The 19,044-nt window shown below is 48.8% G+C and overlaps 1 protein-coding gene across 1 annotated transcript in view; it reads left to right on the forward strand.

Annotated features, from left to right (window-relative positions):
- Positions 1–348: 348 nt before the first annotated feature.
- Positions 349–19,044, forward strand: part of LOC310643047 (GDNF family receptor alpha-4-like) — a gene marked incomplete at both ends in the record, with an annotated part of 106,296 nt that continues 87,600 nt past the window's right edge. Inside the window, one exon of the mRNA XM_083367079.1 lies at positions 349–388. Coding sequence (XP_083223205.1) covers positions 349–388 — 40 coding nt within the window. The remainder of the gene's footprint in view (positions 389–19,044) is intronic.

Below are 19,044 nucleotides of genomic sequence, written 5' to 3' on the forward strand. Positions count from 1 at the left end.
CCAGCAGCAAAAGAAGGAAGGGAAGAGCGCAGACCGCGGCGGAGCACCGTCGCTCTCCGAGCCCAACCTCGGCTGGTTGGCTGGCTTTGCGGGCACCGGAGCCGGCAGCGATGCTTCCCCATCCAGACGACCAAGCTCGGCTCCCGAGCATCAGCAGCAGCAGCCGCAGCAGCCGCAGCAGCAACCGCGGGGGCTTCTTATCGACCTGGCACTGAAGGAGGAGGAAGAGGAGGAAGAGGAGAAGGAGAAGGAGAAGGCGCAGAGTTTCGGATCGGATCCTTGCCCGGTCCTTTTTTTTTTGTTTCGGCAGAAGGAAGGGCCGTGGGGGTGGGAGAGAGAAGAAGCAGAATGACGAGGATCGTGTACATTTTCACCCTGATCCTGACAGGTGAGCCAGCGAGCCGGCGAGCCGGCGAGGGGCTGCCGGTTTGGCGCTGCCTTCCCCGGGGCTGAAAACCGGCAGCTTTGGCGACGCACCTTTTTAGGGCTGGCCGAGCGGCGAAGTTTTAGGCAGAACGGCCAGGTGGAGCCGACTCGGCCAGGTGGCCTTTTGGCCGGAGGGTCCGCGGCTCGTGGGAAATCGGCCGAGGCGGCTTCTGGGTTGTCTGAAGACCCGCGTGTAGGGCTTGGGTCAGGCTTTGCAAAGCGCTCTTTCCCCCGACGCGTCGGGATGCCGTGAGCTGCACGGATTTTCTTCTTCTTCTTCTTCATCATCATCTTCCCCTCCTGGGTTAATGGGTGTCAAGAAGCTTGTCAGAACGCGGCCCGGATCCTGCCCCTAAAGCTTTGGACGCCCGGGGGAGCCAGGTCAGCGCGGCTTGGGAGGGGGAAAAAAGTCGATCTGGAAGCGATCCGTAAAGCAAGCGGGCAGACTCGATCCTCTTGGCGACCAAGAGGAACGGATTTATAGTGGCACAGAAAAATCGGGGGGCTCTCTGAGCCAAAGGCTGGCGCGTGTGTGTTTGTGTGTGTGTGTGTGTGTGCGTTTCACATTGGAGCCCTAGGAGATGGGATTCCTTCAGCCTTTTAGCCCCAAATCCTAAACTCCTTTAAAATGCTCCTGATTCGCTCGTGAGTCTGTCTCCTGGGAATCCGGAGTTGGTTTGTTGTTGTTTTTTAATTGCTTTTATTTAATTTGTGTTTTTATTTTTATTTTTTTATTTTTTAAGGTAAATCTCGCCCGCTTTCTGCCCACAGGGTTGCGTGCTTCGGAGTCCTCCATTCTGTGCGTTGTGAGACAAGTTCGTTGGATGAATTGTGTTGTCTTTTTCTAAACCACCTTCCCAAATCACAATCGGGACAAAGGCTGAAGCCCAGGGAAGGGGGGAAAGGTGTGTGTGTGTTTGTGTGTGTGTGTGTGTGTGTGTGTGTGTGTGTGTGTGTGAATGGTGCACCTGTCTTGGAATGAGTAGTGAGTCTGCGTTCTCCTTTTTCCTTCTTGGAAAAATCAAATGTTAGAATTGACTGCGCTGAATCTTTGAAGACCTGTCCAGTGTGTGTGTGTGTGTGTGTGTGTGCGCGCGTGCATTATTTTTTAATAACGCACAAAAGAAGAGACACTGGCGAGAGAGAGAAGGAGAGAAAGAAGAGAAATTGGAGAGGGAGAAGGAGAAGAAAGCAGGGTGGCAATTCCGATAGACTCCCCTCGGAACAGGTTTTCCAACGTGTGGCAAGCAAGTGTGACACCAGGGTTGTGGTAGGAAGAAAAGCCTTGCCTAGGAAAGCAAGGGGAATAAAGTGGGCCTTGGGTAAGCAGAGTTTACTAAGAGGTTAAGGGAAGGATGGAAGTCTCTTTGGAAATCTCTTTGGAAAGGGGTCGGGTTTTCGAGAAATAATCCAGATTATTTGTGTGAACTATCCAGATTAGATGATATGTGTGAACTATCCAGATTTCTTCAAGGTTTATCAGTGGGATTGTGGGGTTGTTTGCGTGGGAGCTGACCCGCCTCGTCGTGGCCTCGCCAATTCAGAACCAGTAACACAGCTGGAATGAAGGCAGTGGATGATGGGACTTGGGAGCCTGGTATGGTCACCGAGATGGGGGCCTCTCCAATTCAGGGCCAGTAAAAGCTGGAATGAAGGCGGTGGATGATGGGATCTGGGAGGCTGGCATGGACACTGCAATGTGGCTTCTCCGAATCAGAACCATTAACAGAGCTGGAATGAAGGCAGTGGATGATGGGGCCTGGGATGGTCACTGAGATATGGTTTGCATCCCAGAGAAACAAAGCAGTATCTGTTAAGTTAGAGGAATCTATTGCACTGTAAGTCAGTGTTTTTTAACATCTGCCTTTTCATCCAATCATTGGGGGGATTATGGGATAGAGTTGAGATTCGAACTCGGGTTTTTTACGGTCCAACAGTCCGACAAGCATACACACACACACACACACACACACACACACACACACACACACACTTTACATTAGGGCTTTCCTTCTACAGATCCTCCAGGGTTGCTAAAGGAACGAGGTTCTGGCCCTGCCTTTGGGGGTACCCGGATGACAACCTTGCAAGGTAGGCCATCCTTCTCCCCAAACCAGCAGAGGAAACGATCCTGAGGTGGAGGTTGCCTCTTTCCCCTCACAGACCGGCCACCTTAGCCCACGACTCCCGTCCCCGCTCAGCTTGGATGGGGAGGATGGGAAATGTAGTCTGACCCATGCAGATGATCCCGGCTTGGGAGAAAAGGGGGCGCTAAAATGAGAATAGCGGCGAGCTCATTGGATTGATCGGGAGAGAATTTGCGCCTACCTTAATTCAGTATATTAACTCCGATGAAAAAAGTTTTTCGATCGCCTGGTAAATGGGAGGGGCCAGGAAAACAATAATAATAATAATAATAATAATAATAATAATAATAATAATAATAATAATAATAATAATAATAATAATAATAATAAAATAAAAAACAGCCCAGGCACTGCAGGCAGTCCTCGGCATATGACCACAGTGGAGCCTGAAATTTTGGTCGCTAAGTGAGACGTTCCTTAAGTGAGTTTTGCCCCATTTGAGGATCTTGTCACGGTTGTTAAGTGAATCACTGCCGTTTTTAAGTGAGTCACGTGGTCGTTAAGTGAAGCTGGCTTTCCCCCTGTTGACTTTGCTTGTCAGAGGGTCGCAAAAGGGGGATCACATGACACACACACACACACACACACCGGGATGCTGCGACCATCATAAATATGAGTCAGTGGCCAATTTTGATCACAGGGCCGTGGGGAGGCTGCAACGGTCGTAAAGGTGAAAAATACTCATAAGTCCTTTTTTTCCAGTGCCATTTGTCTGAAATGGTATAGGGTTTCCTGCCTGAGCTGGGGGTTGGACTAGATGACCTCCAAGGTCCCTTCCAACTGTTATTCTTCCTTCCTTCCTCCCTCCCTCCCTTCTCCAACACTGGAATTTTTAAAGAAGAGACTGGACAGCCATTTGTCTGAAATGGTATAGGGTTTCCTGCCTGAGCAGGGGGTTGGACTAGATGACCTCCAAGGTCCCTTCCAACTACTACTACTACTACTACTACTACTACTTCTACTACTACTATTATTTATTATCATCATTATCATCATCATCATCATCATCATCATCATCATCATTATTATTATTATTATTATTATTATTATTATTATTATTATTATTATTATTATTATTATTATTAGCTTCCCGATCCGCTAGAAAATACAGACTTACAATTAGAACAGAGGCCAAAACTTTTGTTGCTAAGTGAATTTTGTCCCATATTATCACCTTTCCTGCCACCGCTGCTAAGTGAAACACCGCAGTTGTTAACTTAGTCATGCGGTCATTAAGGGAATCAGGCTTCCCCCCCCCACCCTTTGACTTTGCTTGTCAGAAAGTCGAAAAAGAGCATTACGTGACCCCGGGAGGCTGTGACCGTCATAAATACGAACCGGTGGCCAAGTGTCTGAATTTTGATCACATGACCGGGCGGGTGCTGCAACGGTCGTAAAGTGTGAAAAGCGGTCATAAGTCACTTTTTTTCCGGTGCTGTCGTGACTTTGAACGGTCGCTAAATGAATCGCGGTCAATCCAGGCTGGCCTGTATAGAAAAAAATATATATATTCTGTAGCAGTTTTACGCCATCTCGGCCAGTTGAAGATGGGTGACTTCAATTCCCAGAATTCCCCAGCCAGCAAGGCTAGCTGAGGAATTCTGGGAGTTGAAGTCCACTCCCCTTAAAGTCTATATAATTCTGTATAGTCCAGGGGTAGGCAACCTCGGCTCTTTTAGGACTCATGGACTTCAACTCCCAGAATTCCTGAGCCAGCCAAGCTGGCTCAGGAATCCTGGGAGTTGAAGTCCATGAGTCCTAAAAGAGCCGAGGTTGCCTAGCCCTGGTATAGTCTATATTAGTGTTTCCCAACCTTGGTCACTTGAAGATGTGTGGACTTCAACTCCCAGAATTCCCCAGGCAGCAAAGCTGAAGTCCACACATCTTGGTTGGGAGACACAGATGTAAAAGATCAGCTACATTAACTAGGAGGTCATGGGTAGGCAACCATGGCTCTTTTAGGACTCGTGGACTTCAACTCCCAGAATTCCTGAGCCAGCATGGCTGGCTGAGGAATTCTGGGAGTTGAAGTCCACACATCTTCAAGTGGCCACGCAGGACTTCGGAGGGACCTGCAGAGAGAGATTTAAAAGCATTAAGAGAAGCTTAGAAACGGGGAATGGCTTTTTTCAGAGTTGTGATTTGTCGGGGTTGCGATACAGACCCGCACCGACTGAGGGCACCAGAGATGTTCCTATCGCCCTTCCGGCAGCTCTTATCTTCAACCTCTGATCAGTCCCGGCAGATCCGAACTGAGATTCCACCCAGTTTGGGAAGTCTGCAAAGGAGATGGCAGCAGCCACCTTTCGAACTCTTGGCCTGCCAAGTAGGCCGCGCAGAACCCACGAAGCCAAACTGGGCTTGATTGTGGTTTTTAAGAGCAGTGCGTAGCCAGATTTCGTGGATGGTCAAATGCGACCGATGGCTTAGCCGGCGGTGCAAAGCTGAAGATGGTGGTTTGTTTCATAAGCCATGGTGAAAGCAAACCATCATGGCTTGCAGAGCCTGTGCTCAGCAGAGTGTCAGGAGAGACCGTGTCTTTCCTTCTTTCCTTCTTTCTTTCTTTCTTTCCTTCTTTCTTTCTTTCCTTCCTTCTGCTCTGCTCTTTTCTTTCTTTTTCCCTTCCCTTCTCTTCCTCTTCTTTCTTTCTTTCTTTCTTTCTTTCTTTTTTTCCCTTTCTCTTTCTTTCCTTCCTTCCTTCCTTCTTCCCTTCTTTTTTCTTCCCTTCTTTCTTTCCTTCTTTCCTTCCTCCCTTCTGTTCTGCTCTTTTCTTTCTTTTTCCCTTCCCTTCTCTTCCTCTCTTTCTTTCTTTCTTTCTTTCTTTCTTTCTTTCTTTCTTTCTTTCTTTCCCTTTCTCTTTCCTTCCTTCCTTCCTTCTTCCCTTCTTTTTTCTTCCCTTCTTTCTTTCCTTCTTTCTTTCCTCCCTTCTGTTCTGCTCTTTTCTTTCTTTTTCCCTTCCCTTCTCTTCCTCTTTTTCTTTCTTTCTTTCCTTCCTTCCCTTTCTCTTTCTTTCCCTTCCTTCCTTCTTTCCTTCTTTCCTTCTTTCTTTCCTCCCTTCTGTTCTGCTTCTTTCTTTCTTTCTTTCTTTCTTTCTTTCTTTCTTTCTTTCTTGCTTGCTTGCTTGCTTGCTTGCTTGCTTTCCCTTTCTCTTTCTTTCCTTCCTTCCTTCCTTCTTCCCTTCTTTTTTCTTCCCTTCTTTCTTTCCTTCTTTCTTTCCTCCCTTCTGTTCTGCTCTTTTCTTTCTTTTCCCTTCCCTTCTCTTCCTTTCTTTCTTTCTTTCTTTCTTTCTTTCTTTCTTTCTTTCTTTCTTTCTTTCTTTCCCTTTCTCTTTCCTTCCTTCCTTCCTTCTTCCCTTCTTTTTTCTTCCCTTCTTTCTTTCCTTCTTTCTTTCCTCCCTTCTGTTCTGCTCTTTTCTTTCTTTTTCCCTTCCCTTCTCTTCCTCTTTTTCTTTCTTTCTTTCCTTTCTTCCCTTTCTCTTTCTTTCCCTTCCTTACTTCTTTCCTTCTTTCTTTCCTTCTTTCCTTCTTTCTTTCCTCCCTTCTGTTCTGCTTCTTTCTTTCTTTCTTTCTTTCTTTCTTTCTTTCTTTCCTTCCTTCTTCCTTCCTTCCTTCCTTCCTTTCTTTCTTCCTTCCTTCCTTCCTTCCTTCCTTCCTTCCTTCCTTTCTTTCTTTCTTTCTTTCTTTCTTTCTTTCTTTCTTTCTTTCTTTCTTTCTTTCTTTCTCTCCCCTTTCTTTCTTTCTTTCCATCCCTCCCTTCCCTCCTTCTTCCTCCCTTCCTTCCTTCCTTCATTCTGCCATCCATCTGCCCTAGAAGATGACTGTGGGTGGCTAATGTTTTTTATTATCTGTATATACAGAGAGTCCTCGACTTACGATCACAACTGATCTCAAATTTTCGGTCATTAATGACTATTGCCCTATTTTACAGCCTTTCTGGCCACCGTTGTTAAGTGAATCGCTGCAGTTAAGTTAGTAACACAGTTGCTAAGCGAATCTGGCTTCCCCATTGAATTTGCTCATCAGAAGATCGAAACAGGGGATCACGTGACCCTGGGACACTGCAAACCGTTATATATATGAGTCGGTTGCCAAGAGTCTAAATTTTGATCATGTGACCATGGGGATGTTGCAACGGTCATAAGTGTGAAAAATGGTTACAAGTCCTTTTTTTCTGGTGCTGTTGCAATTTTGGTCATTAAATGAACTGTTGTAAGTAGAGGATTACTTGTATTATCATACAATTAACCACAATGATCATAAACTTCCCTTCCATTGGCATTTCACTGGTTTTATTTCTTTTGCTCAGGACAGCCAGCCTCCCAAATCGTACTGTATATTTTATGACTGCATTCACACAACCTGTTTAACCTGGTTACTGAGTTAGCCCATTTTTTGAGGGGTTGCAAAAATTCTAAATCATTAATAAACCAATCAGATGGTGCTCCTGCAAGAAGCAAAGCTGTGCTCGCACCATCTAACCAAGGAGAGTGTGTTATGTTGGGCTGGTTATGCCAGGATGGTCGATGCCTGCACTGGGTAGGGGGTGGGCTAGATCAGGAGTGGGGAATGGTGGCCCTGTTATGAACTGTGGACTTCAATTCCCAGAATTCCTGAGCCAGCCCCTTCTGGGAGTTGAAGTCCACAAGTCATAAAGGGGCCACAGTTCCCCATGCTGGCTCAGGAATTCTGGGAGTTGAAGTCCACGTCATAAAGAGGCCATGCTTCCCCATGCTGGCTGAGGAATTCTGGGAGTTGAAGTCCACAGGTCATAAAGGGGCCAGAGTTCCCCATGCTGGCTGAGGAATTCTGGGAGTTGAAGTCCACAGGTCATAAAGGGGCCAGAGTTCCCCATGCTGGCTGAGGAATTCTGGGAGTTGAAGTCCACAAGTCATGAAGGGGCCAGAGTTCCCCCTTGCTGGCTCAGGAATTCTGGGAGTTGAAGTCCACAAGTCATAAAGGGGCCACAGTTCCCCATGCTGGCTCAGGAATTCTGGGAGTTGAAGTCCACAAGTCATAAAGGGGGCAGAGTTCCCCCATGCTGGCTCAGGAATTCTGGGAGTTGAAGTCCACAAGTCATAAAGGGGGCAGAGTTCCCCCATGCTGGCTCAGGAATTCTGGGAGTTGAAGTCCACAAGTCATAAAGGGGTCTTAGTTCCCCCATGCTGGCTCAGGAATTCTGGGAGTTGAAGTCCACAGGTCATAAAGGGGCCAGAGTTCCCCCTTGCTGGCTCAGGAATTCTGGGAGTTGAAGTCCACAAGTCATAAAGGGGCCACAGTTCCCCATGCTGGCTGAGGAATTCTGGGAGTTGAAGTCCACAGGTCATAAAGGGGCCAGAGTTCCCCCATGCTGGCTCAGGAATTCTGGGAGTTGAAGTCCACAGGTCATAAAGGGGCCAGAGTTCCCTACCTCTGAGCTAGATGATCTCCAAGATCCCTTTCCATGTTTACATTCTGCAACGGTGTGAACCTAGCCAACGCTGAGGGCTCTTTAAGGAAGGGCAGAAAAAATAAGCAAGTTTCTTTCCCCTGCCATAAGGAGAAAATTATTTGGAGATAAAAAGAACTCAAAGCCCTTGCCAGTGGCTGAATTGCAGTCATCAAGCCAGACTCTAGTCTAGTGCACCATCTTGCCCTCCCCACCCCACCCCACCCCTCCACCCCCTTCGTCCTCTTCAGCCTTCAGTGTGGAGAGCGGCTGCTTTGTCTTGACAATTCAATCAGGGCTGCAGATCATCCTGACGTGCCTTCCGCACGAAGCTTCGATTTATTAGAGATGCCCATTTGGGGAATGGGCTGCAGCAGGCAGGGAGGGACGGAAGGGAGGGCCAAATTCCCTTATTTATGGAGCCAGGCATTCAATTTGCAGAGCTGCCCTCTCAATTCAGGGACCTGGTCAGCGGTACAGATTGGAGGAATGAATAAATAATGCTTTAAGGAGTTGGGAAGGAAGGGAGGGAGGGAGGGAGGGAGGGAGGGAGGAAGGAAGGAAGGAAGGAAGGAAGGAAGGGGAAAGAGAGAGATGGAAGGAATGGAAAAGAAAAGGAAGAAAGGAAGGGAATGCAGAAGAAAAAAAGGAAAGAGAACGAAAAAGGAAAAGGAAGGGAAGGGAAAGAAAAGGTGGGGGAAGAAGGAAGGAGGGAGGGGGGCAAGGAACTGGAGGGGAAGGAAGGAAAGAAGAAGGAAGGAAGGAAGGAAGGAAGGAAGGAAAGAAAGAAAGAAAGGAAGGAAGGAAGGAAGGAAGGAAGGAAGGAAAGAAAGAAAGAAAGAAAAAGAAAGAAAGAAAGAAAGAAAGAAAGAAAGAAAGAAAGAAAGAAAGAAAGAAAGAAAGAAAGAAAGGAAGGAAGGAGAGGAAGAGGGGAGAAACAGGAAGGGAAGGAAGAAAGGAGAAAGGGAGAGAGGAAAGGGAAGGAAAAGTAAAGGAAGGGAATGCAGGAGAAGAAAAAGAGGAAAGAACAAAAAAGTGAAAGGAAAGGGAGGGGGAAGAAGGGAGGGAGGAGGGAAGGGACTGCAGAGGAAGGAAGGAAGGAAGGAGAGAGGAGAGGCAGGCATGGAGGGAGGGAGGAGGGAGGGAGGAGGCAAGTAAGGAAAAAGGGAGGGAGGGAGGGAGGGAGGGAAGGAAGGAAGGAAGGAAAGAAGGAAGGAAGGAAGGAAGGAAGGAAGGAAGGAAGGAAGGAAGGAAGGAAGGAAGGAAGGAAGGAAGGAAGGAAGGATTCTTGAAATTGGGAGGTGGGTCTGGAGGGGCTGAATTCCCATCCCTTACTTACCCTCTGCCTACCTACACACACACACACAGAGGAAGGGATTGGTGAGTGCAGAGAAGGCTTCCTCTTCAGCTCTAACAAGGACTGTGTCTGTCACTCTTATCACAGGCCTAACAGGCGTCTGTCCTTGAGGGACTGGACAAAACCAGCATCTTGGTGAACTCCAGAGGTTAGTCAACAGCTGGGGAAACATTTGCCTGCCTCCTGCCAGCTGTTGACATTCGGTCAATGTTATAAAAAAACAGAGCCGATGAGACAATATCGTTAGCAGATCTCCGATTGGCTCCATCTGACAAATGGTTCGATTTACCATTCTTTCCCTCACGGCCAGGGATTTACGGTTTGCGCCCCTTTAAGATGGGTGGACTTCAATTCCCAAAATTCCCCAACCAGCATCCTAGCTGAGGAATTCTGGGAGTTGAAATCCGCACCTTTTAAGACAGGCTGGCTGGGGAATAGTGGGAGCTGATGTCCATCCTTTCTAGCCCAGGGGTAGGCCACCTCAGCTCTTTTATGACTCGTGGACTTCAACTCCCAGAAATCCTGAGCCAGCACGGCTCAGCTTGGAAACTTCTCCCTTTCCCCTCAGTGTAGCTGGCTCAGGAATTCTGGGAGTTGAAGTCCACGAGTCATAAAGCGGCCTAGGCCAGGGGTAGGCAACCTTGGCTCCTTCATGACTCGTGGACTTCAACTCCCAGAATTCCTGAGCCAGCCATGGCTCAGCTTGGAAACTTCTCCCTTTCCCCTCAGTGTAGCTGGCTCAGGAATTCTGGGAGTTGAAGTCCACGAGTCATAAAGCGGCCTAAGCCAGGGGTAGGCAACCTTGGCTCTTTTATGACTCGTGGACTTCAACTCCCAGAATTCCTGAGCCAGCCATGGCTCAGCTTGGAAACTTCTCCCTTTCCCCTCAGTGTAGCTGGCTCAGGAATTCTGGGAGTTGAAGTCCACGAGTCATAAAGCGGCCTAGGCCAGGGGTAGGCAACCTTGGCTCCTTCATGACTCGTGGACTTCAACTCCCAGAATTCCTGAGCCAGCACAGCTCAGCTTGGAAACCTCTCCCTTTCCCCTCAGTGTGGCTGGCCCAGGAATTCTGGGAGTTGAAGTCCACGAGTCATAAAGCGGCCTAAGCCAGGGGTATGCAACCTTGGCTCTTTTATGACTCGTGGACTTCAACTCCCAGAATTCCTGAGCCAGCACGGCTCAGCTTGGAAACCTCTCCCTTTCCTCTCAGCGTGGCTGGCTCAGGAATTCTGGGAGTTGAAGTCCACGAGTCATCAAAGAGCTGAGGTGGCCTACCCCTGTAAATCTAGTCTAAAGCATACTGGCTGAGGATTTTGGGGAGTTGGTCCGCTCCCTTTAAAGCACATTGACTGGGGGGATTCTGGGAAAGGAAGTCCACACATCTTAAAGATGTCAAGTGTGGAACCATGGGTCTAAAGCGGCCTATTCCATTCTTAAATCATTTTTACCATTAGGAAACTCGGTAGGGGGACCCATTTCTTCCTTGAAATTTAACCCCATCACCCCTTTTCCTGTTTTCTGCAGCCGTTCTCCATCGTTTCTGCCTCTTCAGATAGCCCCCCCGAAAATCACGTCTCCGGATGCCTCCAGCCAATCTTCCTATATTTTTTCTGCCAGCCTTCTTATCTTAACTCCATTTTCTCTCTCCTGGAAAACACGCCCGTCGGCCCACAGCTTTCCTAAAAGGCTCCACTTTTGGAGATCGTTTCTTCCACCAAGACCATAACATTAACCAACAGGTTCATTCCCAAACTGGGGAGACTGGTCAGGCACATCCACATCCACAGAGTTAGTCTTCTAGCTCGTGGGAAGATTTGAACTCAAGACTTCTGTCTCTGTCTCTCTAGGGCGCCTGGCGAGCCTCGCTGTCATACTTGGCCTACCTTTTTCATTTATTTTATTATTCATTTTATTCCATCAAGGCGGTGAATGTATCTGATAATCCTTCCTCCTCCTCTTTTCCTACAGCAACAACCCTGTGAGGTGGGTTGGGCAAAGAGAGAGAGAGGGAGGGGCCGCTCCAAACTCGCCCAGCTGCCTTTCATGCCTAAGGCGGGACTAGAACTCACTATCTTCTGGTGATTGGCCCAAAGTCACCAAGCTGGCTTTCATGCCTAAGGCAGGACTAGAACTCACCATTTCCTGGCGATTGGGCCAAAGTCACCCAGCCGCCTTTCATAAAACAGAACTAGAACTCACCATCTCCTGGTGATTGGCTCAAAGTCACCCAGCTGGCTTTCATGCCTAAGGCGGAACTAGAACTCACCATCTCCTGGCGATTGGCCCAAAATTGCCCAGCCGCCTTTCATAAAGCAGAACTAGAACTCACCGTCTCCTGTTGATTGGCCCAAAGTCACCATCTGGCTTTCATGCCTAAGGCGGAACTAGAACCCACTGTCTCCTCGCGATGGGCCCAAAATCACCCAGCCGACTTTCATGCCTAAGGCGGAACTAGAACTCACCGTCTCCTGGCGATTGGCCCAAAATCGCCCAGCCGCCTTTCATAAAGCAGAACTAGAACTCACCGTCTCCTGTTGATTGGCCCGAAGTCACCAGCTGGCTTTCATTCCTAAGGCGAAACTAGAACTCACCGTTTCCTGGCGATTGGCCCAAAATCGTCCAGCCGCCTTTCATAAAGCAGAACTAGAACTCACCGTCTCCTGGTGATTGGCTCGAAGTCACCCAGCCGGCTTTCATGCCTAAGGCGGAACTAGAACTCGCCGTCTCCTGGCGATGGGCCCAAAATCACCCAGCCGACTTTCATGCCTAAGGCGGAACTAGAACTCGCCATCTCCTGGCAATGGGCTCAAAGTCACCCAGTTGGCTCTCATGCCTCTTTTGCAACTCGCAAGAGCAAGAGCACGCAAACTTATCTCGCGCTTCATCCTGCTCTTACAGCCCCCTCTAAGTAAGTCAGCCTCTTGCCCCCAACAACCTGGGTCCTCATTTTACCGACCTCGGAAGGACGGAAGGCTGAGCCCACCTTGAGCCGGGCGAGAATCAAACTGCTGGCAGTGGGCCGAGTCGGCCTGCCATCCTGCATTCCAGCCACGGTTCTAGAACTCTCTGTCTCCCGGTTTCCAGCCCGATGCATTCGCCACTGAGTCCAATTATTAGCACTACTGAATTATCCCATCCGTTCTTCCTTCTCTTTCTCAAAGGGAAGAGCCCCCACCCCCAACCTCCTTTCAGCTCCCCTCCCAGCCCCTCCTCTCCCCCACCGGACACCCCCCCACCCAAAAAATTCCTCTTTTCTCCATCACAACTTCTGCCTCTCCCAGGCAGTCCTTTGTCACCCATCCATCTTTCTAAAAACCTCGGGGGATGCTGCTTTGCGAAAGAGGCTATAAAGACCTCCATTTTATCCTCGGTTTATCGAGAGCAGCTGGTGGGGGTCTCTGGCACCGAAGCACCCCCTCCCTCCCTGGGTTTGGGGTCAGTAGGGTGAAGGTCATCCTTCTGGACCCCCGAGGTTGATCTGCACCCAAAGATGGGCCTGCGGTGGGCTCACTCAGAAGCCCTCCGTCTCCTTAAAAATTATCTTTCCGGTTTTCTCCCCGCCTAAAGAATGGAAAGGGCAGCGGGGGGGGGGGGTGTGTCGATAATCCAGACTCACCCCCCCTTGCCAGGTTTTATGTTCTCAAATTCCCCACCCCCACCCCCAGAAAAAACTGCACAACGGTTTGGGCTCTTCGATGGCTTGGACCGTCTTTCCGCTCAATAAATATCAACAGAATAAGAGAGGTGGGAGGGACCTTGGAGGTCATCTAGTCCAGCCCCCTGCTTGAGCAGGAGAACCTGTACCATTTCAGACAAGTGACTGTCTGGCCTCTTCTTGAAAATCTCCAGTGATGGAGCACCCACGATCTTTAGTGGCAAGCTGTTCAACTGGTTGATTGTCCTCCTGTCAGGAAGTTTCTCCTTAACTCCAGGTTGCTTCTCTCCTTCACGAGTTCCCATCCGTTGGTTGGATTAATGTTTCCCCCAGGGTATGATTTCTGCTCAAGCAGGCTAGGCCAGGTTCAAGAGGTGTGGAGGAGGAGGAGGAGGAGGAGGAGGAGGAGGAGGAGGAGGAGGAGGAGGAGGAGAAGGAGGAGGAGAAGGGAGGGAGGGAGGGAGGAAGAGGAGGCAGACAAAGGAGAAGGGAGAAGGAGGAGGAAGAGGAAGAGGAGAAGGAGGGAGGGAGGGAGGAGGAGGAAGAGGAAGAGGAGAAGGAGGGAGGGAGGAGGAGGAAGAGGAAGAGGAGAAGGAGGGAGGAGGAGGAGAAGGTAGACAAAGGAGAAAGAGGAAGAGGAGGAAGAATAGGAAGAGGAGGAAGAGAAGGAGGAAGGGAGGGAAGGAGGAGGAGGAGGAGGAAGAAGAAGAAGGGAGGGAGGAAGAGGAGGCAGACAAAGGAGAAGGGAGGAGGAGGAGGAAGAGGAGGAAGAGGAGAAGGAGTGAGGGAGGGAGGAAGAAGGAGGCTTACAAAGGAGAAGGGAGGAGGAGGAAGAGGAAGAGGAGAAGGAGGGAGGGAGGAGGAGGAGAAGGTAGTCAAAGGAGAAAGGAGGAAGACGAGGAAGAATAAGAAGAGGAGGAAGAGAAGGAGGAAGGGAGGGAAGGAGGAGGAGAAGGAGGAAAAGGAAGGAAGAGGAAGAGGAGGAGGGAAAAGGAGGAGGGAAAAAGGGGAAGCAGAGGAAGAGGAGGAAGAGGGGGAGGGGGATTGGAACGTCACGGATGAGGAAACCATCAGCCCTGCCAACGGATCCCATCGAAGCCAACACTGAATGCCGCCAGATGCCGGTTGTGTAAATTTCAGGACGGAATTGTCGATTATCTCATCAACAGCCGCAGTCGAATCGCTCAGACCGAGCGCAAACCGAGCCTGGATGGGGTTGGAAAAACTGCCCGTTGGAGTTGATGCCGGGAAATTCCAGATTTGTGCTTAGCCAAAACCGCCGGGGACCGTATGCCGCGGCGGATGGGTTGGGTTCGCCAAGGGAGGAGAGGCCGGCCATTGGGCGGGATTGCCGGATTCCACTAAGCAAGGCGCTTACCACCTTTACACCCGGGACTTCAACTCCCAGAATTCCCCAGCCAGCGGGCTTGGGTGTTCCTCCCCCTACCCAGGCGGTCCTCGACTTATGACAGTTCATTTAGCGACCGTTCCGAGTTACAACGGCACTGAAGAGAGTGACGTAGGGCCCTTTTTCACACTTACGACCGCCGCAGCCTTGTGAAAACGGTCACCGCACGTCGGAAGGTGGACGTTTTGGATCATTTCAGATGGTCCTCGGCTGAACGACCGCAATTGAGCCCCCACATTGTTGCTAAGTGAAACGTTTGTTAAATGAGCTTGGCTCCCCCATCGACTCTGCCGGTCAGAAGGTCGCAAAAGGGGATCACGGGACCCACAGGGACACTGGGGCGGTCGTAAATGGGAGTCAGTTGCCAAGCCCCTGAATTTTGATCACGCGACCCTGGGGAAGATGCAATGGTCATAAGTGGGGAAAATTGAGAGCAGAAATAAAATAGCCAGGAGATTGATTGATTGATTGATTGATTGGTTGGTTGGTTGGTTGGTTGGTTGATTCCTCCCTTCCTTACTTCCTTCATTCCTTACTTCCTCCATTCCTCCCTGCTTCCTTCCTTCTTTACTCACTCACTCCTTCCTTCCCTTCCTTACTTCCTCCCTCCCTCCTTCCTTCCTTTACTCACTCTCTCTCTCACTCCATACACCTTCCTTCCTTCCTTCCTCCCTCCCTCCCTCCTTTACTCACTCACTCCATAGACCTTCCTTCCTTCCTTCCTTCCTTCCTTCCCCTTCTCCTTTTCTTTTTTGCCTCCCTCTCTCTCTTCCTTCCTTTTTTCCCTCCTTCCTATTCCTTCCTTCCTTCCTTCCTTCCTTCCTTCCTTCCTTCCTTCCTTCCTTCCTTCCTTCCTCTTTCTCCTTCCTTCCATTCCCCACCATCCAGTCAGAGCGGAAGAAGCTTCTTGGATAGGAAGCGAAACGTCTTCAAAGGAGAAACAAGGAAATCCAGTCCTGAAAAAAGCATCTATGGGCCAACCAGGACTTGGGTGACTGAGGATCTCCCTAGCCCTCCCTCCCTTCCTTCCTTCCTTCCTTCCTTCCTTCCTTCCTTCCTTCCTTCCTTCCTTCCTTCCTTCCTTCCTTCCTTCCTTCCTTCCAAGATGCCATTCTGTTTGTTAATCCCAAAGTTCAAAATTATTAAAATGGTACAAAGGGGTGGCACATTACTTCGGTCCAGACCAGGGCGTCTCCCAACTTGGCACTTTGAAGACTCGTGGACTTCAACTCCCAGAATTCCTCAGCCAGCCATGCTACCCAGGGGAATTCTAGGAGCTGAAGTCCATTCATCTTAAAGTTGCCAAGATTGAGAAACTCTAGATGACACTTCAGTCAAAAGAGTACAGTAACACACTGCCTCCATCAACTTTCTTGTTTACACACACACACAAAAAAAAACCCCCACACACAAACACGCAAACACACACACACAATATGCAGAACCTCATTTTTCACTCAAGTAGTGTAAACCTACCATTCTGGTGTTTCTAAACAAAGAGATACTTCGATATAGGACACCGTTTCTCAATCTTTTTTTTTATAAATGAATCTTTATTATTTACATTTCGTGTTAAAAACACACCATACACCAACAAAGACAAAAAAAACATTTACAATATACAAAAAATGAAGAAATCAAAAAATTGAAAACCATTTCAAAAATTTCACATTATATCTCCTTCTAAACTAACAATTATATTCCACTCATTAAGTCTCTTATAACCATTCACCTCCAAAGCTTATTCATTAACAAAGACTATATCACTTCATTTTTACCGTTTCTCAATCTTGACCACTTAAAGACAGGTGGACTTCAACTCCCAGAATTCTCCATCCGGCCATACAGGCTGGGGAATTCTGGGAGTTGAAGTCCACCCATCTTAAAGTTCGTCTTCAAGAAAAACGGTCCTCACTCACTTTTTTTCCCCCCCGGTGCCACTGTAACTTTGAACGGCCGCTAAGTGGATTGCTGTCAGCGGAGGGACCCTTTCTTTCGAGTTTTCCCCAAAAAAAGAAAAATGAGAAGGGATCTTTTGCCCGTCTCTTCCCACTTTTAAGCTGCCAGGAGCGTTGCGCAACGAGATCTATCCATCTATCTATTTGCCAAGGTATCCTATTTTAATCTCTAATTTAATAAGAAAAGAAAACAGTGGGAGCAATTTTTTCATTGATTATATTCTCGGAACATTACCCGCCTTGCATTTATGCTCTTTTCTCATTCTTTTCTTTGGAGAAAATGCTGCTTAAAAATATGCATTTATTTAACTTCCTTGCTTTCTCCCTTTCTCTGGGCTTACTTCATTTGTTCTAGTCCAAGACGGATTTTTAATTTACATACTTAATGCAAAAGTGGCTTGCCTTTTTTTTTTCTACCAAGAGGGGGAAATGCTTATTTTTTTACTTATAAAAAAAAGTCAAGTCAAAAACACACATAGAGCCGATTTGCCTTGCTTTTTATGTGAATCGGTCTACAAATTGTGTCTACAAAACACAATGACACAGGTCACCTTCGATCTGTGACCGCAGTTGAGCCCCAAATTCCTGTGAAGTGAGCTTTGCACCGTTTTACAACCTTTCTTACCGCCGTCGTTAAGTGAATCACGGCTGTTGTTACCTTAGTAATACAGCCATTAAGCAAAACCCAGCTTCCACACTGACTTTTTCTTTTCACAAGCTCACAGAAGGGGGGGTCACGCGGACCCCAGGGGTACCCTGCCACCGTCATAAATATGAGTCGGTCACTGAGCATCTCAGTTTTGATCCCATCACCGCAGGGATGTCGCAACGGTCATAAGAGTGAAAAACGGCTGCGAGTTGCTTATTTTGGCGGCGGCGTAACTTTGAGCGGTCACTCATTGAACCCTTGTAAGTTGAGGACCACCTGTGGTGGGATTGATGGATCTCAGAAGCGACCCTGCTATGGGTTGGAGTAACGCTGGGTGGCCAGGCTGTTTTTGCAAGTTTGTCTTTTTCAAAGCAAGCTTCTAGTCCTCAGTTTTTCGACCCACATGAATAGTCAAATGGTTGGGACGCTGCTGGCATAATTTGACAGTTCTCGGGAATCCCAGCTGAAGAGCTGTAGTATTTTTCTTGGAGGAATGTCCATCTTGCTAAAGAAAAAAAACAAAAAAAACAGCCCTGCGGTGTGGGTTACATTGGCATAACTGAGTCAAAGCCAGCCCAGGCGTTGAGTGGAGACTTCAATCTTTTGCCTCTCGTTTCAGCCCAAAAATGACGCTACTATCCCAATGAGTACAGGTAGTCCTTGACTTATGACGGGTTGCTTAGCGACCAGTTGAAGTTACAACAGACCTCCCCACGTTCTGGTTTTGAAGTTCTGACATCCTCTCACCCATCCCTGTCGAAAAACAGCAGATAATTCTGGTTTACGCAAAAATTGGCCCATAGCGAAGGACGGTGGGGTCTCTGGTGGTCTCTGAGCTGGGCTGATTTCTTGCAGACGTTTCCTGACCCAACTAGCTGACATCGTCAGTGTTAGAAGGGGTTAGGGTTTGTGATGAGGAGGAAGAGGAGGAGGAGGAAGAAACAGGAGGAGGAGGATATTAAAGTTCTACTAAGATAAAAATGATTGAAATTAAACACATTTCTTTTTGTGGCCAGAGTCTCTGTGACTATTGTCTGTTGAGATGGAAGAACATCTAATCCGATACAAATTTATGCTGATTTTTACAAATACTGCAATATGTTAAGGATTTGTGGGGAGGAGGAGGAGGACAGGGAGGGGGAGGAGGAGGAGGAGAGGGAGGAGGGGAGGAGGAAGGAGGAGGGAGAAGGAGGAGGAGGAGGAGGAGGAGGAGGAGGAGGAGAGGGAGGAGGGAGGAGGAGGGAGGAGGAGGCGGGGGAGGAGGAGAGGGAGGGGGAGGAGGAGGAGAGGGAGGAGGGGGAGGAGGAGGAAGAGGAGAGGGAGGGGGAGGAGGAGGGAGGAGGAGGAGGGAGGAGGAGGAGGAGGGGGAGGGGGAGGAGGAGAAGAGGGAGGAGGGGGAGGAGGAAGGAGGAGGGAGGAGGAGGAGGAGGAGAGGGAGGGGAGGAGGGGAGGAGAGGGAGGAGAGGGAGGAGGGGGAGGAGGAAGGAGGAGAAGGAGGAGGAGGAGGAGGAGGAGAGGGAGGGGGAGGAGGAGGAGGAGAGGGAGGAGTGGGAGGAGGAAGGAGGAGGGAGAAGGAGGAGGAGGAGGGAGGAGAGGGAGGGGAGGAGGGGGAGGAGAGGGAGGAGAGGGAGGAGGGGGAGGAGGAAGGAGGAGAAGGAGGAGGAGGAGGAGGAGGAGAGGGAGGGGGAGGAGGAAGGAGGAGGGAGAAGGAGGAGGAGGAGGAGGGAGGAGAGGAAGATATTATTATTATTATTATTATTATTATTATTATTATTATTATTATTATTATTATTATTATTATTATTATTATTATTTTGTTGAAGGAAAAATCTTCATCAGGGGTCCATTCCAAGCTGGGAATAAACGAAATGGAGGCTGCTTTAAAAAGAAGGTTTGCAGTTTATTGAAGAGCAGAGCCAGACAGAAATGTAACTCTGGGAAAGCTGACCACATGGAGCTGGGAGTGGTGGGTTTTATCCCTTCTTGGGCTTTTTTGTTTGGAGCTGTTCCTGTTCCTGTG

This window comes from Vipera ursinii (assembly GCF_947247035.1).
Source record: "Vipera ursinii genome assembly, chromosome: 7".
In the NCBI taxonomy this organism is placed as follows: Eukaryota; Metazoa; Chordata; class Lepidosauria; order Squamata; family Viperidae; genus Vipera; species Vipera ursinii.